Raw genomic sequence first — 22,389 nt, 5'->3', positions numbered from 1 at the left:
GGGTGTAAATATGTGTGAGTGAGGGGAGCGAGGGGCTGGTGGTGGTGGTGAGGGGGGGTTCTTGTGCAGTTTTCCTTAAAAAGCCAGGTCAAGCTTTCAGCAGACTGTAAAAGGAGCTGATCCTCTGATCCTCTATCAGACCTCAGGAGCTGTGACGGCACCTTGCATACTAATGGGACCGGTCTCCTTTTCTTTACACTGAAGTGAATATCTGTGGCAGCAGCCGGGTCAGGGAAGACTGCGGTTTGAAATTTTGCTATTTCAGTCCCATTTTTCACAGAGAGAGCTCGGCGAGGATCAACCACTTCTTTAGAAAACAAGGACTCGAGAAAACATCTTAGTATTCAAACAAGCTCGAGTGCAGAGAGGCTCAAAAGCTTAGCCTATACGGGCTTCAACACTGAAAAAGCAGGAGAGTTGGGACCTTCCCGCACTATTATATGTAAATTTAACGTATATCCTATCTGGAAAAAAGTGTTTGCACACTGGGATGGCTTCTGAGGGAATAAATCTATGGAAAAAGCAACACACAAGCTGCAATTTTCTGAAATAAGAGAGAGTAATGCAATAGTCTGTGTTGACTAATCACGTCCAAATGCCAGTGTGTCTGTTTTTCCTCTTGTATAGAGCATCAAACTGAAGAGCTCGTGAAGGTGATCTCTGAAAACAGCAGGCAGCTGAGTCACCAGGTCCATAACTCAACAGTCCTGTACATGAAACCAGAGCAGGAAGGATGGAGCGAGAGCGAGGGAGGGAGAGAGAGCGAGGCTGAAACCTGAGAAAACCTTTAAAATGTGCAATGAGTTCGACCGAGAACACATTTGCAGTTATACAAGGATGAATGCCTCCTCGAAAAAAAAAAAAAAAGGGAAAACACATGTTGACTTTAAAGTTTGCAGCATTCTCGAGCGCCGCCGAGCTCGTAGTTTTACTGACTTTGGACACGCATCCGCGCTACACATAAACTGAACGAGCAAATGTTTTGCTTTTCCTAATGTAATGCAGAGAGAAAAGCAACCACGGCGAATGTCCGTGGGAGAGACAAATCGTAGCCAAAAAAAAGAAGCAGTGCAGTCACTAAATCTTCAGGAATAGGCCTCCAGAAGTGTCAACGTGTGAATAATGATACCACTTTCATGTCCGTACACGCTAAATCTGAAGCTGCAGCTAGCAGCCTGTTAGCTTAACTAAATCACCTTTAAAATTAACTAATTACACTTTATATTTTGTTTACTGAAGTACAACAGCTTCCTCTTTTGGTTTACTTCTTGGTCACAGCACCCAGCCAGGTATCCTCACATTTCCTGTCTTTACATTGAGCTTGCTAAGACAGCTGGCTGCTAGCGGTAGCTTCATAGTTAGCATACGGACATAACACGGCATAGCAAATCAATTAAACTGTAGTGAATTGTTCAACGCTTGGAGCAGCCTGATGCTGAGTGTTAGATGAGAGGACCGTAGTACTATTATGTTTGTACGCTAAATATGAAGCGACAGCTAGCAGCCTGTTAGCTTACAGAAACAGGTAGCCGGTTCTGGCAAAGGAACAAAACCCCTCTAAAGTTAAATAATACAGTTTATAGCATAAAACCAACATTTTAGGGGATTTATGGGGGATTATAGGCCAGAATATTTCTTGGTCACTGCGCCCAGCTAGGCTAGCTTTATCCTCCCTTTTCCTATCTTCATGTTAAGCTTGCTAAGCTACCTGGCTGCTAGCTGTAGCTTCATAGTTAACACACAGAAATTGCAGTGGTAGTGTGGCATAGAAAATCCAATAACCTACATTGAATAGCTGAGAAAAGTTGAGAATATCAAAACCACGGTTATGTCTGTAGTCCTCTGCTAAATATGATGCTACAGCTAGAAGACTAATAGCTTCTAGCTTGCTACTGGAGGCGGGTGGAAACAGCTAGCTTGGGTTTGTCAAAGGTGCTGAAAAACTCAGTATGACAGTGAATGGACGGGCAAATAATGTTTTAATCCCGCTTGACTTGTGCCATGAATCACACATCGGCTGTTTGTCAATTTAAAAGATACTTTTTCACGTCAATAAAGCCGCAGTTTGTTGTAACTACATCGTCTCTCTCAACATACATCACCGACACCAACATGGCCGCCAACTCGGTGCTAAAAAAGCTGAAAATCGCAATAAATCTGCTCATATTGACAAGTACAGTTGTATTATCTTTTAAATCGACAAACATCATGTGTGTACACCATGTCACAACTGAAACAGGATCAAAATAATAGAAATAAGGCCTCACTGTTGGTCCACCAGACCAGTTTCCAGTATTTATGCTAAGCTAGGCTAACTGGCCAATGGCTGCAGCTTCACATTCAATACACAGACATGATGTTATTGATGCACTCTCTCAGCGGGAAAGCAAAAAAATGCCAAACTACCCCTTTAATGCAGAGTTTAGTGGCTGACTATAAACAGTCGGGAGTAGGTTTTGCTTCCAGGAGTGAAAATATTGCTGCTGGAATATAAAAATGAGATTTTTTCCCTTCAGATCAGCAGAAGTAGATCTGGCCCCCAGATTCCTCTCCTGCTGCTGTGTGTACCCACAGCCTGCCAGCAGATTAACACACTGAAACTGAAACTTTTCCTGCCACATCCAAAACACACTTGCGGAGACTTGGTGCTCGTGAACACATGAAGCACCCATTATAGGAGGGAGGGAGGGAGGGAGGGAAGGAAAGGGGGGAGAGGAAGGGGGTGACGGCGGATGAATTAAAGGCATGCGTACAGGAGAGGTAAGAGGTAAAGATCCGCAGGCTTTCACCACCTCCACCCCCCCACACACCTCCACCACCACCACTCCTCAAGTGTCTGCTTCCCACACGAGTCAAGGTTAACAAGCCGCGCTCGGTGTCTGCGTCGGCCGCAAAACGGGGAGGGGTGGGAGGTGGAGGTGGAGGGGTGGAGGTGCTGCAACTATACTGTGTGATGATGCAGACGGAGCTACACAGCCGTACACCCCCCCTTCCCCCTCCTCTTCCAGCTTCATATATTACCCCAACCACATCCCCTACATCCCCCCCTCGCTCCTGGAGAAATTGTGCACCATGAACGCCTCGTGAATGAGCCTAAATACACCATGAGGTGGGAATTTAATCCTGGCAGCTATTTTTTTTTTCTTCTCTCTCTCTCTCTCTCATTTTTTTTTTTTTTTTTTTTTTTTTTTTCAGAGGCACAATAAATTACAGCCAGGCGAGGAGAAAAAAAAAAAAAAAAAAAAAAAAAAAAAACTCCGGTGCGCACTAATCCGGCGCCTGCAGGATAAAGAAAATATATAGTTGCAATGGTGGATGCGGATACTGAGCGCAGCCAGTCACACAACAAATGTGCTAAATGTATCACAAGGTAGCAGAGGCATCCATACCTTTCTCTCCATCACTATGCGCTTTCTCTGTTTTAGGGGCTTACTCAACAACAGCAACTGTAGGATGTGTCTCTGGTGGTGGAGGTGTCCGGTCCGGCGCGGCGCGGAGCGGAGAGAGACAAGAGAGCTTCCCCCCTGCGCTCCTCAACTTCCTCACGGCTTCTCAGACAGCAGCGTCTCCCTCCAACCACTTCCCCATTACCAGGACAGCTAGGCGACTTATTAGCACTGGCCTGTGAGACGCCGAGCCGGGGATGGAGCCAGAGCCCAGGATTGGTGAAGCCTCGCTCGGGTAAAGGGGAGCAGGAGCGCAGGCGCGGTCTCTGCTGGAGAGTCGATATAATGAAAAATTACCCAGTGGCAGGGAGTGTCATCAAATTATCCTCATGAGCGGGTTTTTTTTTTTTTTTTAAGGGAGGATTTAACAAAAGGAGTGTGAGGTGATGGCTACAGGTTAGCAGGAATAATAATAAATGTGCACAGCTGGAACAAAGACTCACTTTTTTAAGGAACCTGAGTGAAAACCTGTTTACTACAGCGACACAGCAGCAGCACCAGCTCCCTAACCACACACATCTGTAGCAGGAGCTGTAAGTTGTGCTAATAAACATTTTAATTCATAATTAACTGAACCATTAAAGGTGCACTATTTAGTTTTTTGTGGAAGACGTTTTACTCAGATTGTTGTTGTTTTTTTATGCCTAAACAAACTAAATAAACAAACTCTCTTTGTTCTCATGACTGAATAAACAAACTGATCTTAAAGGACAACACAGTTTCTGTTTATATGTGGCGGACCCTGCCACCTTTCTAGCCTCGAACAAGTGTTCTGGGAGCTTATTTTCCTCTGAGAACAGCTTGTTTCTTCAGTTATGGGAAAAATAAATATTTCTGAGTTTGTATTATTACCTCGTTAATATTGTAAAATTATTATTATTAAACCACATAGTGCCCCTTTAATAAGGACAATTGATGGTTAGTGGAAAAGGGGCTGCAAAGGATCGAACCCCAAAATATCTATTAACCAATCTTTATAATAATATAACAGTTGTGTGCAAAGACAGTTTGTATACAGTTTGTTTGCTTGCCAGTGCGGAAATCGAATTTTGCCGGACAACATGGAAACCCACAGCGAAACAAGCTCAATAAATATAAGCAAACAAAACACTTGATTTATGCCAGACGAGCTGTATGGATCCATTTTATTCAGTGTTTTTAAAGGCTGTTCTGCAAAATATGTGGATTTTTATGAACAAAACATTTTTCTTTCCTTTCACAGCATGAACAACTGTCTTTCAACCACAGCGGAGTGAAGGACTATTTGTTTATGATACATAGTTTAAGGGATGTAAAGACACTTATCAGTATCCACTCCATGGCGTACTTATGAAGACATCCACTTCAAACGCATACTTGTCTTGAATGAGGCAACGAAGACACATAAAGGAAACTGGATGGCTTTATATTACGTCTCTTGGGATGAGAAGAAAAAACACACACTCAATGAAAACAGCAGAGCCAGAAATGTCTGTGTGTAGTGGACCGCTGCCAGTGGTTTATTAAAATGGATATGTAAGGAGTGCTCTCAATGTATGTGAATACAAACTGCAAACAGGAAGTGTTGAGTCAGCGCAGGACAGTCAGTAATGAAGGTACATTTGAATCTAAGCTCTGAAACGGTCCAGTGATATCCTCCATGTTTTAAGTGTCCCTGAACATAGACAAGTTCTGAAACTGGCCTCAAAACTCCTGTACCAAGGCAGAGCTTTCACAACATCTGGGTCAGCGCCGTGTTTCGAACAAAGCTTTCTTTCCGCAGTGCAGCCCACTCCTACCCACCCGCCAACTCAATCAGCAGAGGTTTACTACTGAACCCTTTGGCTCAACACCAGCAGATAGAACAAAAGATATCCCACGGCTAAAAAACAAGACTTTTCTGGCACGGTGAGAGCTCAATCTGAAAGAAGCATCTACTGTTGAGATAGGAGCTTTTCTAAGGAAGACCATTTTTTATTACGTTGGGTTCAAATGAGGCAGAGAAAACAATCGGGAGGTGTTTTTTTTTTAAATGATTCTGCTCGGGTTTAATATCTTAATTTAAGGAGAACACTCGACACTCATTCAAATCCTCCTCCTGAATATGCCAAGCGTGGGTGTTCCCAGGAGGCAGTCACGTCTTTGAGACATTTCCAAACATACATTTTATTTGAATGGGAGCCAGAGGAATTCTTATTGATTCGATGAACATAAACGAGGAAGGTTATCAGGCGTCTTTGGCAGATGTAGACTGGTGTTCGTGAGTAGATCCTGAGGGGTTTGTCTTTTTTTAGTCCTGGACATCAAAGTAGTCGATCACGGGCTCTTCTTTGACCATCTTGGACCAGGTGCTTCCACTGGCAGCCCTGAGGAGAGAATCAAGAAGAAAATGAGGCTTAATAATTCAATGCGATGTTCAACCACAGAACAAGACTCACTTGCTGCTGTGCTGTTTGATGTGAGCGATGGGAGGAGGGGCCCTCGCAGACGTCTCTCGCTCTATCAGCGATGTCAGGGTTGAGTTGGGACAGGCCGACTTCCCCCTGCGAGTGAGAGCACATCGTCAAATCCAGAATCGACAATTAGATTTGTTTTGAAAGCACCCGGGCGGTGTGTGTATTCATGTGTTTTACGGTTTGCATTACTTCTGGGCTGTGATGACCACGTTGCGTTTGGGCTCGCTGTCGTAGCTCACGCTCTCCACGCAGTAGACCTCGGCCAGGTCGTGGATGATCTTCCGGTGTTCTCTGTTCATGGGTGGGAAACAGTGGCTCCTCTTTGGCTGTTTTCCCTGCAGACATCAGCAAAGCATGTCCATTAGGGATGTGTACTGAGAAAATCGTTATTGATGAGCCGGTGAGCCAGAAGTTAAAGAAGCTAATTGATAACTCGATTAGCCTATAAACATGTGGAAAAATGTCCTCTCACAATTTCTCAGTCTTTAAATTGTGTGTATTGTCCAATCAACAGCTCAAAACTCAAAGAATCTTTGTTTACTATCATAAACAACAAAGAAAATCAACACATTCTTACAATCAAAAAGATGGAACCAGCATTTTTTGCTTAAAAATGACAAATAATTGGGGTCTCTTGGGATCAACAAACCGATCAATTGACTGATCGTCGCAGCTCTACACTCAACTACATCTGAACTTTATTCTCTAATAAACTCGTAACCTACCAGGACCACTGAAATCACTGGATGCAACACACATCTGAGGGGTCTCAGGATATTTAAGAGGGCAGAAAAATAAAAATCCGCGACAATATTTAAACTTGTGTTGAGCATTTCTCAGTTTTCTTGTTTGTTTTTGTACCCATACACAGGTGCAAATGCTGAAAACAAGCCTTTTAAATGACATTTTAGACTATAGAATAATGACACGCTATCATGTTTGACTTTTTATAGTTATGTGCTGCTCATGGAGAAGTTGGGAAGACGGACACGGACATAAAACTGGTCAATCTTCTTTGCCAGAAGCTAGTTAACAAAGTATTTCAGCAAAAATTCTACTTAGTAAAACATTTAATAACCTTGGCTTTAGGAAAGTAGACGTCCAAAAAAGAAGAGCAGAAAATGAAATCAGTCACGGCAGCACATTCAAGGGAGGAATTTATGATAAAACCTTTTATAATTAGACTCTGAGGCAGAGAAGCTTTGCCGGCATGATTTGCTGCTCCAAAAAGAGATTCTGGTGATAAACAATCCTTTACATCTAGCAAAGGAACAGAGGCAACAGTGACCTCGCCTCGCTCCTGATAGCTTCAATGCATCGAACAAAAAAAAAAAAAAGGAAAGAAAAAGAAAAACAGAACATGAAGGCTGTTTTTCAAATTGTGCCATGAGGTACCTACTCATTTAGTCTGGCTTAGAAACAGTAACTAAAGAGGCTTCACCGACATGTCGGACATCTACAAGCGAGCACAGCTGGTTCCTCCTCGCAGGTCCACTGGAGGATTGACCGAGCTCAGAAATAGCTGAATATACAACAACTGGGTCAGTAAATAATTAGACATTAAATTCATACATCAGTGTCACAGCTAGAGGTGGGCTGCCTGATCAGGAAGACATTGCTTTGTTTGCTAAATTGACAGAAGCTGTAATTAGCCAATGCAAGTTTTTATAATAGAGGCAAACAGAGAAATGGTTTAAATACTGAGGGACGTTAGTAGATCATACATTTACATTAATCTGAATACAGAAGTCGTGATTGTAACAGCTGCGTTTCAAGCAGCAAGAGGCAATTTATTGATAAAACAGATGTACTAGTTTTATTTCATCAACTTCATTAACTGGCAACTGAAATTTCCTTCATGTAAATGCGAAAATTAGTGAGATGCTTCTGTATTTAAATGTAAAGTTCATCAGTTATTCCTCAGAGCAGTGGGCTCCCGACATAGCCACCAGAGGGAGCACCACACCATAATCAGCCAGCTCAATCAATTCATTATGACGTCCTTACCTTATTAGCAAGCTCGACAAGATTCTTGATCTCTTCTTCCACCTCTGTCACAAATTTCAGGTCCTTTCTGAAAGAGAGAGAAGGAATAGAGAAGTTCATGGGTAGTTTTTAGTGTGTTGAACAAGCCGCGCAGACAGCATTAACCAAACTGTGCACAGGACAGACCTGGCATCCTCTTTGAGGCTGTCACTGTAAACAGAGGTGGAGCGGATGTTGAAGGGGTCAGCAGATGTGTCAATCTGCAACGCGTCCGCCAAACGCCTGTTTCTCTCCAGAGTAGCACACTCTTGGTCACATTCAAGCCTGAGAAAACAAGATAAAGTATACGGGCAGTTCTTATATCACCTCTATTGTTGGAGCTTGCAGTGCTGAAATGATTGTTTTGAAACGGATATTTCTGGTCCTGATGTAATCCATTAAATGCATCCTTCTGATTGATTTATTTAAATATTAATGCGCGAGCAAAAAGTCATCATTCACGGTGAACAGGAAATCCATTTCTATGCGGAAGAACATTTAAATAATGTTTCATCATTGATTTAATGGTACCCGCATCGTGCCAGGTCCCTCAAATCATTTTCTGTGAGTTTATTTCAACAGAAAAATCATTAATTTCCTCCTTTACCTAGTCTGCTTCGCCTCCTTCTTAGTGAGCAGCGGGCCGATGTCCATGGAGTCGCCGAGCTGCATGTCAGACAGTTTGCTGGCCATGGCGATGGCTGCGTACCTGCAGAACAAAGATTGAAGGACGTTTCAACCACTTCGCATTCAAAAATTCAAACAGCTGAAAACAGACAGAGTCAAACCGACCTCTGATATGAGCTGGTTGCCTCCGTGCAGACCACCGTTTCCTTTCTTCGACCACAGTCACACTGTACAGAAACCTGTAGAAAGCATGAAAAATTAGACTCGGCAGACGCCGTTTTTCTTTTTTGACAGTTTGATGCTGCTCATGTGATCAATCCCAGCAGCGGTGAAAGGTCTCATTGTTTAAGCTCTTGAGTTTGGAGGACTGCCACTGAAATGTTATTATTTCATCAAAGTTAGCTATTTTATGACACTATTACAGCAGATTTCATGAAATGCTGGGAGCCAATGTGCAGCAGGAACACACAGCTGGACTGTTGAACATAACCTTCAATAATGAGGAGATGTGACACATTTATTGACTAAAAACATTTTACATCAGAGTAATACATTATTAAATTAAGCAGAAATACTCGATGGTGAATGAACTCCTCATGAATACACGCCTGGATGCAACAGTCTGCACAAACTCTGTAACCCGTATTTGAGCTTCTGGAGGTCCAGCTGCTCTCAGTGTGTCGTACCTTTGCAGTGCAGGTGGTGCGTGGGCAGCTGCTGCCTGGATGACAGGGAGCGGAGCACGGGTGGCCGCAGTCTGGACGAGGCAGCACGCAGGGCTGCTGGCAGCTGGCGTCTGCCAAACACTCGCCCCGGTGGCAGATCCGTCTGCAGCGGTGGTTTTCACATGGCAGTGTTTTGTTACATGTCAGGCCACAGGAAATGTCTTGCAGGTGACACGGGATGTTGCTGCGTTGCTGTGGGACAGAAGAAAAGAGCGTCACTTTTATCACAGGGGGGAAAAAAAAAAACAGAAGTTATGCAAATGCAAGCCCGGGGGAGTTACCTCGTGCTTTCCCATGCACCATTTCTGAGTGAGGTAGGTGCAGGGTGGACACTTCTCTTCACTGTGGCAGTTGTGAAACACTAAAGAGAGATAAACATTCCCATTGACAGCTTTTAAAGGTTAAATATAGAAATAGGCCATGCAGTAACAGAAGCTTTTTTTTTTGCTTGTACTCTGGTGAGACATTTAGCGAATGTTGTATTTTTCACCTTTAACCGCGGTGTGAACATTTGCGGTTTTATCTCACCTGGGTGGTCACACTCGTGTCTTCTTGTACACATGTTTTTGCACTCTGGTGGCTTCGTGCCGCAGGCGATGGGCGGGTACAAGACGGTGAGTCCACAGTGACATGTCAGCTCGTCGAAACCTAAAGACAGAAGGAATCGAGAAGCCACAAAGTCAGGGCCGACCTGAGTCTTTCAACACGTCTACCGTTTCCATGGTAATGGATGTCTAAATCCGTATTTTAATGATTCTGGGGTTTTTTTGAAGAGGAGAAGAAGAAGCAAAAGACTGATTGGGAGCCACATGGCATTCCTCTGTGGTGTCAATAGACTAAAAAAACTTGCGCTGAAGCTTTGAAGCCCTAAAAATGGCATTCAGAACAGCCCTACACAACAGATATGAGCCGACATGAAAACCAAAACATTTTAATGTTTTTAATGGCAGAATAACTACTGTATGTGGAACTTCTGAGGCATGGCTCATAAGTAAAGCCCTGTTGGACTGATAAAAATGTCTGCAGGACTCACTGGACTGCCAGCAGGGCTCACAGTTTCCACGGTGACAAGTCTCCTGGCAGCGGTGGAGGCCACAGTTGAGCTTGTAGCCGCAGATCAGGAGGCACTTGTGCTCCACGTTCTGGACGGACAGACAGAAACCAGTGACACCAACTCCTCTAGTCTACATCAGTCCCACTGACCGAATGTATACTATTTTGTTAGACAGATTGCTTAAAGTACATACACATTATCTGGCTAGTAAATAGCTTTATTAGTGCAACATTCCTGCATTTGGAACTTTTATAAAATTATGCTAAAAATGCTAAATGCCATTTGACTGTGCATTTTGACTGTCCCCAGTTTCATTCAACTGCTAGTACAAGTACTAAGTAGTGTCCAGAGGGTATAAACACTGACATAGTGACTGAATACTCACCACACAACACAGCTCGCCACACTTGTGTCTGCCGCAGGAGCGTTTCTTGCTGCAGCGCTTCTCACAAGTGAACACGAGCTCCTCTGGAACCGAAAGTCAGATGTTAAATACCACAAAAGCAGGCAGGCGAGGCTCTTACATTTGTTAAATTTCATTTAAAATCGTACCCTCTTTTTGGATCGTAGCACATGGGACCTCCTGAAAAACAAAAGGTCTGTTTTAACTCTTTGAATAAAGCCTAACAAATGAGAGCAGCACCACTATATCAAGACAAACACTCTGCTGGTGCTTAAGCCTGCTCCACCTTTGTCTTGCAGCCACATCTGCATCTGACAGTGGAGGTCAGGGAGCAGGGCCCGCAGCTGCCCTCATGGCACAGCTTCTCACACAGATGGATGGTGTCTGAAATAACACAAGTTCATTCATTCAGTCCTGACAAACTGGAAGAAGCTCAACATAATGTACATCCTGTCTGAACGCAAAATATGAATGGTTTCATTGTCTCAGAATTCTGGTCTGAGTCTGAGCATGTTGACAATACGGTAGTTCTCTTTTGGAAGACACCCTTTGTCTCTCTTCCTTACCGCTGGATCCACAGGCCAGAGGTTTGTTGCATGTCTTCCCACAGGAGGGGATGGGATCGGAGCAGCTCCGCCTTTCAGCGTAGCCGAGTTCCAGGAGTTTGGTCAGCGGCGTCTGACTGCAGGGACACGTCTTCACCAGGCTCGGGGAGCGAGGGCACTGCTGGCACCGGCCGCGGTGGCACACCTGCTGGCACCGGTGAGCTTCACAGTTTAACATCCTGATGGACGAGAGTGGAGCGTCAGGCTGTGGTGGGAACTGTCAGACTGAAACAAGAGCTTTATTGTGAGTAGATCATGGATGGACTTACAGTCCACATGTTTTTTCGCAGGAGAAGTGTCCCGAACCATCAAATCCTTCCTTATCTGTGCCGCACAGGACTTCCCGAGTGGTAACGCCACAGTAGCACACTGAGGAAAATAAAAATAGGCAAAGTTATAATCAGCTAAAGACACATTTCTATCTGTTAGAACATTGTACAGAGCCGTGCTGAGACTCACCCTGCTGAACATGCAGCTGGCAGGGTTGACAAGTCCCACTGTGGCACACCTGGGCGCAGGTGTGGTCAGCACAGTTGAGTATGGCACCACACACCTTGTCACACTGCAGCACTGTTCCCTGACCACAGCGCATCGGTTGACTGCAAATATAAGGTTCAATCATTACTACGGTGTTATAACCTCAGATAGAGGACAAAAACTAATCGATTAATCATTGCTACCTCGATAAATACAGAGTGTACAGAGATAGACAGAAGCAAACATGATTCAAATGCGGAGTACCTGGTCTTCCCACAGATGCAGGATTTTGTTACAAAGGCAGGACATTGAGGACAAGGTCCAGGGTGACACAAGCTGAAGGGAGACAGAAAATACTGTTTAACAGGGTTCTGAAATATTGGATTCATGACATAGATATGTGACAGATATATGAAAAATCAAAAAACTGTAGGTCCCCAACAGATTTATGTATTTTATTTGTCGTTTAATTGGTGGACTTCAAATCTCCCCTACGATACGATCACAGATTTTTTTTAATGTCTAACTTCTCGTCACTCATTGATAATAATCAGCAACTACCTTCACAGCGTTACATCCCGACCCAACACACTGTTCCCCACAAAATAACAAAAGAAAGACATACAACACAGTTCTGTTCCACTGTGACTGTTTAAGGCTCACATGTTACAGGGGTGGTTGCAGTCCACTCCGCTCCTTTTCTTCCCACACATGTTACCACAGCTGTGGGGAATCTCACTGCGCTGCCACTCTGGGTTCGTCACTTTACCTGCCAATCACATGTGGGAATAAAGAACAGTGATGAGTTTCTCTTGCCCACTTTCAGTGACAGACACGATGGGTTGAAAGATTTTTTAATCAGGAGAAATTATACATTGAAATTATTCATGTATTTAACTGCATGAATGACAGTCACTCACCACAGAAGCAGGTGTAGGAAGTCGGCTGTTTTAGTGCAACGTTCTGGCAGGCCGGACAACGCCAACCTTCAGCTGAATCTGAAAAACAGCTTTGTTTTAGTATCAACACATTATTTTTTTGAAATAAAAGAGAACAGCAGATATTTCCACTGGCCCCAAACTGCAATGCAACACAATATCCTGTTGATGCAGCAGGAACCTCAAAGCCTGAGAGCTGTGTTTTGTTTTTCTGTAGTGGGGCTACGGTGACTAGGTATTGTCCATCTGCACAACAGTATTACGCATTACAGTGGTCCTGTTGTTTTGCACCGAGTGGAGTGGAGAGGGGCTTAGTGCTGCTAATAATAAACAACCAAATACCGTCTGCCTGAGAGGCCGGGGATCGGGCCCATTTCTTGATGCAGTTCAGGTGGAAGACGTGGTAGCAGCTCTGGCAGCTCCACACCGGGGCCATGAGCCGGATGACATCGCAGCAGACCATGCACTCATACTTCTCCTCAGACAGCTGCTCAATCAGACATCCTGTGGAGCGACGAGGGTCAGAAGACAAATAACCAACAATTTACTTCTTAATACAAACGAACCCTGAGGCAGCTCCATCAAAGGCCAATGAGCTGCTAAATGACAGGGTAGTGAGTACAGAATGAAGCACAGAAAGAACAAACTATACATGACTTTGTCAACCAGTGTTACAGAAGTGTCTTAACTTTTTATCTATCCATCTATCTTTTAACTTAGAAGATACTTTTAAGGAAGTCGTCAATTACTCAAGGTGTCATATTTGTAAAGCTCCCAGGCAAATTTAATTTTGGATCATGAGTAAGTTAGGTAGCTGTACACCTGCCAAATAAAGGGAGATTTCTACAGTGGCTGGTAGATTCATCTCGGCGTCAAACAGTGAAAGAAATTGGCAGGATTCAAACAGCCTTTTAAAGAAAATTGAAGCATTTTTCAGGCACTTCCAAGGTTCCTAAATGAAACTTTTCCAGACACTCGAGCCCTTTATCATTACCTCTACATTGTTATAACTGTGAAAAATAAAGTTTACAGAATTCTTTCATACCCACAGCAATCAATGGACATTCAGTCACTTATTCTGACACCATGAGACAACAATTTTGATGACAGGATTGATTCATTTCAAACATTAAAAGATTTTTTGATTATGTAGATCAAGCATCAAAGTACAAGTAAAAATTTTCAAAACTTCCAAGACTTGAATCTGTGATGTTTTTCTAGCTATGACTGCTTCTCTGAGCTGCAGCGATTCACTGATGACTTGACAACTATTAAATTAATTGGGAACTATTTCGACGATTGATTAATCAGCTTGAAGAGAGAAAAAAATAAAATATCACTGATTCCAGCTTCTTAAATGTGAGTATTTTCTGGTTTCTTTACTCCTCCATGAGAGTTAACTAAATATCTTTGAGTTGTGACCTAAACTGATACTTGAGAATGTTATCTTGGGCTTTGGGAAACACCGATTGACATTTTATAGACCAAACTAATCAACACACCCAGAAAAGAATCAACAGATTTTTCAACAATGAAGATAATCTTTAGGTGCAGCCCTACTCTTTGGTCTAACCTGTCTGTGTCTCCTTGCTCTCTGGTATCTTGTCCCAGCTCCTCTGGCCCGGCCGGTGGTTTTGGTGGTGTGTTCTTCTCCCGCCTCTGGTCTGGAGGGGTGTATTTCGTCCTGAGCCACGTCCAGCTTTACTGGCAGCAAGATCCTGAGATGATCTGTAGTGACCAGAGTCATCTTGGACACTGGCCCTCCTCTCTGAGCCCGTTTCATCTTGAGTTGGTGGTTTTGGCGGTTTGATTGGTCCCGTCCGTCGCTTTGCCTCAGTGCGTTTCCTCTGATGATCATCATGTTGAAAGTCCGGAGCTGTCCTGCTCCTCTGAGTTCTGTCACTGACGTCTGAAGGTTGGGTTTCTACTTTAGTGTCATTTGCCCTCTGACCTCCTGCTGTTGGGTTGTTCTCCTTTGAGTGATTACCCCTTTCATTTTGATGTCCTCTCCTCTGCTCCTGGCTAAACCTCCGGGGTTTTTTAGGCCGGGCGTCCTGGTCTTCACTGCTTTGTTCCAAATTCCTGCCTGAGTCTTCTCTTCTCCAGTTGGGTCCATCAGGTCCATCCATGAGAGGTGCCCCTGAGTGATAGGCACCGGCACCTCTGTTGTCACCTCCAGGTCTTTGCCACCAGGAGCTGGAGCCACCAAAATCCCCATTTACACTTCTATTCCCTTCTCTCCTCCCTCTACCTCTGCCGCGCCTTCTGGCTCCATCCTCTTCTTGGTAGGGAGGATGTTGACGTAGTGCATAATTTGAATTATCGTGGCTGAATGGGGGTTTGAAGCCCTGATGAAAGTGTCCATATTGTTCAGAAGGATCATAACTGTTACTACTCAGGTTTCTGTCATTGTTGTGTCTGGGCCGGCCTCTTCTAGGTTTGTGCTGATACGGTTTTTGATGTGACGCCCCATCTGGATTGAGGTCAGGTGGGTCTGCAAACAGAGAAGTGACAATGTTATAATAAAAGCCTGAAGCTGTGTGAATACAATTACAGTAAATACTCATGCATGGTGTCCATCAGAGTGGGCATATTTTAACTATTTAAGTTGGAATACCATGTCCCAATGATCAAGTGGTGGACCCTCTAAGCTTTGTCCACAAGTCCAGTTTATTATTGTCTTTAAATATCGTAATCATTTTGAGATATGGCATCATGAATTTAACATGGTACCTCTGGAATAGCTGTAAAATTATCTTATTCTTAGAAAAATAACAACATAAAGTTTAAGAAATATCCTGGTTTTTTTTTAATTAAAATCCAGATTTTAATGAAAGATTTTGATGAAAAAAGAAGAAAGAAAATATGAAAAAAAATACATCTGTGCACAATATGCACCAAAGGGTTTATTCTGTCTAGTCATATTCTGCCTTATTTTGTGTGTTTTGTCTCAACTTATGATATAAAACAGCAATATTAAATAGTCTTCATATCCTATTATAAACAGAGGCACATTTGATCTAAATATAGGTTCAAGAAGTAGACTACACCCTTTAGAGCACAATGTCCACTGCAGTGGAAATCTACAAAAGTCCTTTAAAATAACATATAGTGAAAAAAACAAAAATATATCGGCATGGTCTGTCACTTGTTTAATAGTCAGGAAAAAATGCATTAAAATGTCTTACTTTGTAATTGAATCATCCCTGCAAGGGATATTTAGGAGAAAGAATGACAACAACAATGACTCAGTCATTTCCATCAAAATTTAACTTTATGTCTTACTTTTATTAGTCTATGTCAAATATAATAACCGATCAAAAGCTTGTTGTTTTGATTAGGCTTTTTAAATGACTAAAATTATCATCAACTATCAAAGTTTTGATCTGCATATTACTATAATTATTTATACTTCCTACTAATGCTTTAAAATAAATGTATATTATACTGTAAAAAGAAGTTTCACTATAGTTTTTCGGGTAGCTAGTTTAGAGGATGTGATCATTAATACACAGATTTCAGATCTTGGAACTATTGAACGCACATACTGGTGCTGCTATAAGCTAACAAGCTATTTTATTAGGTCCTGTATTTTATAACAGGTGAAGCAAAGATCCTCGTCACTTGTTGTCACGTCATCTGAGTATGGCCTGGTCACACTGACATGCTAACGTTTACAACCCTAAGCAAGCTAAACGTGACTGCATGGATCAAGAATCAGCTCGCTGAGGTTAGCTGAAAGTTTACCTCAGCTAACGTTAGCTTGGTTAGATGACTTGCTAACTTACCACATAAGCTAAACAGACGTTAGCAAGCACGTTTAAGTGGACAGCCTAGCTTTACAGACACATTCAGTATCATTTTGTTTGTGAGAGCTTCTCTTAATACACAGACACAACATCACTGAGTGGATAAAATATTTACAGGCTGTAACCGTTAGTTAACTTACCTGCGTTACCCTCGGCCATTCAGTGTGAACTCTGGTTGTTGTTTCTCCCACGCCACAAGTTTGAGGACAACAGGCTGTTTTGGGAGAGATGACAAGCGTATCCGGGTACTCGGCGAGAATATCTACTTTTCCACCTGTGTTCTGGCTGCTTAACCTGGAGCGAACTCCCTTTAAAGCGTCAACTATCTCCTCCTATCACTCACCTTAGCAGCACTAGCTTCACGCTAACACAGGCTAGGGTAAACTAGCGAGAGTACAAAAACCGGAACTTCCGGGAAGCATTTTCAAAATAAAACGCCAAATGTCATTTGAATTAAAGAGATTTAAGCAACCAAATACTTCTTCTCTTACAGATGGTAAGATTATAGTTTTGAAAATATAGTCTGGACCATGGATGAACCAAACTAACAGGGGTAATAATTATTAAGTATTAGTCATTTGCTGAGAACAACCCTCAACATTAAAAGACATTTAACTGAAGATATTACTCAAAACTGGCCACAGGGTGGCGCTCCATGTTTGGATTAGTGCAAGAGGGACCACAGAAGCTTCTCTGGATGATAAAAGAAGGAAAATATTCCTTAGATTGTCTATCTGTGCAACATACTTTATGAGTTTGCATATGTTTATGCACCTTTCTATGATGACAGTTAAAAAAAATGACCTAAGAAGAAGTAGATAATGTCAGACAGATGTGAAATTGGTTTTAAAAATGTAAAGGTATAATGTTACATTGTGGACAACCTCCAGTGTTTTTATATTATACACATTGTATTACATGTGCATTACATATTGCATGTGTGGCTGTCTGGCCGCAAACCTGATTCTCTCTGGGAGTATGACATTTTGAATAGATTGAACTGTATTTATTTAAGTGGTCTATTAGCTTAACCATACACACGGAAATATGAGAACCTGTTATCCCAGAAATCTTTATAAAAACCCAAATTACACTACTCAAAATGAGTTTGGCATATTGGGATATTTTAGTGTTTCACTTGAGTGTTTATTCTGTGACATATCTGAATGTTTATTTTGTGTTTTGTGAATATTTGTGGTCCCCAAAAAACATTTAATTTGACTAGCATTGCATATCCATATACATGTGTTGTGTATATTCAGTCTCTATACAATGATAGACCTTGCAAGCACAAAATGTTCCTTTTTCTCATCCAGTTTTCAGTAAGCCAATTGAAAAAAGGTCAACATTTTATTTCCCAGAGTGACAGTCAGATGTAACAAACTGAAATAAACTCATCTGACAGTAGGGGACACTCGTGCAAACTCACAACAACCAACTGTTCTGTTTTATCAGCCCATGTCCATGTTAGCCTAGGAAAATGAATGTAATGACCAGCAACAGATTCCAGATCACGCATGCGCAGAGTGGCTCCTCAGCCCCGTCAACCAGGCGGAGGTGGGTGGGAGGGAAGAAGCGTCAAGTTCAACAAAATACCGGAAGACGGATTATTTTGTTTTCAAAATAAAATAGTACAACGCAAGAACAACTGAAGCGCATTATAACAATTTGTTTTCAGATAACCAGAAGCTCTATTTAGATTTGTTTTACTTCAAACAGAGCCCCAGACATGATGTATAGCTGTTTTACTACTATTAATTTACAACGTATGCATGCATTCTTTTAAAACTATCTTACTCTTAGTTATAAGTATATTTCACCTTCCCGCCTACACAGGCAGCATAAAGCAATATTAAATCTGTGCATCGGCTTAATTGTCTCTTATTTTGTGGAGGCATGTGGTTCACTCACGTTTTAAGACAGAGAAAGCGAAGAAAAGGTGGCAGCTATAGAAACTGATGATGTTTCAAAAACGATAGGGCCACAATTTCGAATAAAATACTGAGACTTTCATAACCGTTTTCTAACTTATTTTTCCTGTATCACATCAATATGAGCGTTCATCTTTTACTATTAACAACAACAACAAAAAAGTCACAACCGGGGTTTTATTTTGACAATCGTGACCGGAAGTCACGTCTTCCCTCCCCTCTAGCCTGACGCTGCCTGTGAGGAGCTCGAGCGCGGCCGAGCAGGAGAGAGTGGCAGTGAACGTGTCTGCGGCAGCGTTTAGCGTTAAAAAACACAAACTACGGCCGAAGACGAGAGGACCGAGCCCCGCTGCGCTTCGAGACGACCTCGGCAGACCGCGGACTATGCTCCATTTCAGACAGAGGCTGGTAACGGCGCGCTGTTTTGACGACAAGCGGGTTATTGAACATCTGTAGAGCATAATGAGGGCATCCGCTATTCTTTACGGTGGTTTTTCCTCCGAGGTTTAGTCAGACGCAGAGTGACACTATTTATAAATGCGTCGCTTTTAGACATCCTCCGAAGGAATAGACACACCGAGGGGACACAGCCTGCAGAAATTTAGTTAATTCCCTCCTCCCGTGGCCCCTGGGGAACAGTGAAGTCATTTGAGAAGTCACCGGAGAAGAAGACACGTCTTAATCATCTCGGTAGATTTACAGTTTTGCGTGGAGATAGAGAGAAAAAAAAAAATAACGGCTTTCCCTTCCATCCGCTTGCACCAGACTCCCCCTGCTTTCTCGCTGTTTTTTAGTTCTTACATGGTTTTGTCTTTCTGAGCATTCATCGCCAACCCTCCTGTGGGCATTTTCCCCGTTAAAGGATGCCGGATCAAATATCGGTGTCCGAGTTTCTCTCGGAGACAACAGAGGATTACAATTCCCCGACAACATCCAGCTTCACCACCCGACTGCAGAGCTGCAGGAACACAGTGAATGTGTTGGAGGAGGTAAGGCCACTGTGTCAGCCTGGATGGATGGATGGATGGATGGACGGATGGATGAGATGCCTAATTAAACATCACAGCCAAAGAGACTTGGTTGCATTGATATAAATGCAGGTTTAAAGGTGGAATGCAGTTTATTTACAGTCAAAAAAATACATGGTGACATTTGTCTGCATTTCCATACCCCAAGAGGCCAAAATGCATAATTATGTTGCCACAGAAAACAAAATAATTGCACTTGTTGAGCGTGAAAGTACATTTTGTGATGTTTGCCTGATGCAAAAAAAAAAAAAAATTGCACATTTCTACACACACACACACACACACACACACACACACACACACTTGATGCAGAGCTGCTGTGTGTGTAGGTGACCTCTCATCTTCCTGTGTGTTTGTGAATCTGCTGCTCTTTCATGCCAGATATGTAGAGTAATAATAGAGGAGGGGGTGGATGGCTGTGGTGGAGAGAGTATAGGGTATAGGAGGATGTGCACTCAGGCCTGCAGCTCTCTGTGTTCACTATTACATAACTCGCAGCTTCAGAGCATGCTGCCAGGCTGTAGCAGTGTGTGTGTGTGTGTGTGTGTGTGTGTGTGTGTGTGTGTGTGTGTGTGTGTGACGGAGAGAGAAAGACCTTCTCTAGTCACTGGCAGTCAGATCTGGATTTAACTGTTCGAGGATTAAAGAGATTCCCCGCTCTCACACAGGCCAGATTGCGTTTAAAAAACGATGGGTTTTTAACGCAGAAGTGAAATGCTGCACCCAAAGTCGCACTCTGCGACGCTGTGTCACCTTCGATCATGTAGTGGGCAGTGTAATAAGGCCAGGCAGGTGGGTTGTTATGTGTGTGTATGCGTGTGTGTGTGTTTCCCACCTCCCCGCCCCCACCATCGCTCTCCACTGGCATCCTTTCTGCAATGATTAAATGGAGCATCAAACCAGGGGAGCACCGCTCACCTTCGCTCGCTGCCCGTTAAAGCCAAAACGTGACCTCATTTCCCACTTTGAAACACATTTAGCTGCAGACATGAATGACTTCAGGCTCACAGTATTTAGAGTAATCTGTCATGTAAAGCTGCGCTGCCTTAAAGCGACTGTATGGGGGTTTATTTGTTATAAATCACTTGTAAACATCTAGATGAGCAAGATGGCCTCGTCCTCTCCCATCCATCACCTCTGGCTTCAATCCTTTACAAGCTTATTATAACACGACAATAGAAAATCCACCAAAACAGAACCAGCGCCGTGTTTACTCCTAACCCCGGAGCCCAGTTCGTGTCTGCTGACTGTAACAAGGAAAAGGCTCGCATCATGAATCACCTCTCTGGCTCTGTGCCTCTGAACCGAAAGAGACTGCAGCAGCACAAACGAAAAACATCTGTTAGAGAGGGCCGCCATGTGCGCTGGGCTTCAGTAGCCGCTCTGGAATTTTTTTGCAGCGATCACATGACAAGGAAGACCATTATGCTGGTACCAAAGAGCCAGCAACACATGCTCTTCGCTGTTTAAACAAAGGCGAGATGCCCTCAGCGAGGATAAGTCAGCCTGTTACCCAAACTGGGATACACCCATCAGATGCAAACAGCCAGCCTTAAAGCCTTGAATGCTGCTAGATCAGTGTCTGTTTTATAAAATTATCTACTCTGTTTGATCCCTGCGCAGGCATGTAAGGACTCACTTGCATCATACAGCCAGCCGAGCTGCCTCCGCCGCCGCAGTGAAGTAAAACTGCCTTCGGCGTCTTTTTGCCTGAAGAGGAGTTTGTTTAAAATGTTTCTGCTGAGCTCCTCAAACTTAAAGCATTCATCCCTCTTTTTTTTTTTTTCCTCCTCCAAGTCATTTCCTCGGTATGTTGACAAGGTAAATTATGCAAAGGTACGGCCTGAATATTTAATGCTGTAACTTGAGGGGGTGAGTTGACCCACAGGAGAGTAGTCATTCTCTGAGTCATGTGGAGGTGCAAAGAAAGGAACGAACAGAGAAGATGTAGCGGCATCATATCGTCTTCATTCAGCACCCAACATCAATTATTGATCGGCGCTTAATGACACAAAAGTATTCATGACTCACCAGCAGCCTCCACCCTGTTACTTTTCTCTCCCTGTGGTCGCAGCAGAGCGCACGAAGATGTTGACTGTTTACTCACGTATCCGTGGAGTAATACCAAAAACAATGAGTAGCGAGATGGAGAGATAAAAGCTTAAAAATAACCCTTGTGGCTCCTTTTGCTCTGGACTTTTTGAGACCAAGATGGGGGCATTGTGTTTGAGTGTGTGTGTGCGTGGGTGGCAGACCAGAAGCTGGTCGGTGAGTCTGGGTTTTATTTTAGTGTCATCTTGGGTGCTGAGCAGTCATCATTGTGGTGTTTATTCACGGCTGTTCCCAGAAGGCAGTGTTGGATTTTCTGCTGGTGAGGTTGGACTAATTATCTTTTGTTCATGCAGATTCCAGAGACTGTAGCTGCAAATAACCAGCAGGGCTCCAGACTAACCCTTCGCACTGGGGGCCCCTAACTTTTTCATTTCGGCGCACCCAATAATACATTTAACTTCTCAACACATTCTGTAAATGAGAGTTAAAAGTGAATAAAAGTGCAAATGCGTGTGTAGTAAAATGTGTAGTAGCACTTGACAGATTTTTGGCTGCATGTGCGGCCAAAATAGTCGCACTCTGGAGCTCTGATAAGCATTTTCAATATTGATAATAGTCAAACATAACAGTTAATAGTACCCTGGAACACAAACTTAAAAGTGATTCTCCAAGAAAAGCAATAAAATCTTTGGAGTTTGGAAACTGTCCCCCAAAAATACTCGGTGTTTTTGATCTGCTGGCTTTCTTTCGATTGGCTACTCATCGCAGCGCTAACAGCTACCAACAATATCGCCATGGAGTTTTTTTATTTTGGTGAGTTTTTTGGCCTTTTTA

General features: G+C 43.1%; 3 protein-coding genes across 7 annotated transcripts in view; 1 reads left to right on the top strand and 2 right to left on the bottom strand.

The window, feature by feature from the left end:
• smarcd3b (SWI/SNF related BAF chromatin remodeling complex subunit D3b) overlaps nucleotides 1-3,475 on the bottom strand; it is a 43,241-nt gene extending 39,766 nt beyond the window's left edge. Inside the window, exon 1 of the mRNA XM_084340491.1 lies at nucleotides 3,390-3,475. Within this exon, the coding sequence (XP_084196617.1) occupies nucleotides 3,390-3,401 (12 nt within the window). The 5' untranslated portion in view covers nucleotides 3,402-3,475. The remainder of the gene's footprint in view (nucleotides 1-3,389) is intronic.
• A 1,439-nt stretch (nucleotides 3,476-4,914) lies between these two features.
• Nucleotides 4,915-16,942, bottom strand: nfx1 (nuclear transcription factor, X-box binding 1). Its single transcript, XM_084340364.1, has 23 exons — nucleotides 16,685-16,942; nucleotides 14,309-15,229; nucleotides 13,078-13,239; nucleotides 12,718-12,795; nucleotides 12,461-12,566; nucleotides 12,062-12,133; nucleotides 11,780-11,919; nucleotides 11,590-11,689; nucleotides 11,282-11,499; nucleotides 11,002-11,099; nucleotides 10,865-10,895; nucleotides 10,698-10,780; nucleotides 10,292-10,400; nucleotides 9,787-9,906; nucleotides 9,540-9,619; nucleotides 9,220-9,450; nucleotides 8,699-8,772; nucleotides 8,514-8,615; nucleotides 8,054-8,191; nucleotides 7,889-7,955; nucleotides 6,071-6,216; nucleotides 5,864-5,968; nucleotides 4,915-5,791 (listed from the first exon to the last, which is right to left on the bottom strand). The coding sequence occupies exons 1-23, from the start codon at nucleotides 16,701-16,703 to the stop codon at nucleotides 5,716-5,718; spliced, it is 3,276 nt and encodes a 1,091-aa protein (XP_084196490.1). The 5' UTR covers nucleotides 16,704-16,942; the 3' UTR covers nucleotides 4,915-5,715.
• A 1,771-nt stretch (nucleotides 16,943-18,713) lies between these two features.
• asap1b (ArfGAP with SH3 domain, ankyrin repeat and PH domain 1b) overlaps nucleotides 18,714-22,389 on the top strand; it is a 61,865-nt gene continuing 58,189 nt past the window's right edge. For 3 of the 5 annotated variants that reach the window (XM_084340863.1, XM_084340862.1, XM_084340866.1), the window contains exon 1: nucleotides 18,714-19,464. In XM_084340863.1, coding sequence (XP_084196989.1) covers nucleotides 19,339-19,464 — 126 coding nt within the window. In that variant the 5' untranslated portion in view covers nucleotides 18,714-19,338. The remainder of the gene's footprint in view (nucleotides 19,465-22,389) is intronic. The other 2 variants (XM_084340865.1, XM_084340864.1) reach the window with 1 other exon arrangement.

The sequence above is a fragment of the Pagrus pagrus genome (genome assembly GCF_965226575.1).
Source record: "Pagrus pagrus genome assembly, chromosome: 20".
Lineage (NCBI taxonomy): Eukaryota > Metazoa > Chordata > Actinopteri > Spariformes > Sparidae > Pagrus > Pagrus pagrus.
Note: the sequence above shows the minus strand (reverse complement) of the source record. Positions and strands in the feature narration are given on the sequence as shown.

Excerpts from the sequence above, each read along its gene's own strand:
- nfx1 (XM_084340364.1), bottom strand. Across the intron at positions 11,500-11,589 it reads TGCGAAAAAACATGTGGACT|GATGTTAAACTGTGAAGCTC; the intron begins GTAAGTCCATCC and ends CTCGTCCATCAG. Across the intron at positions 10,896-11,001 it reads GATGTGGCTGCAAGACAAAG|GAGGTCCCATGTGCTACGAT; the intron begins GTGGAGCAGGCT and ends TTTGTTTTTCAG.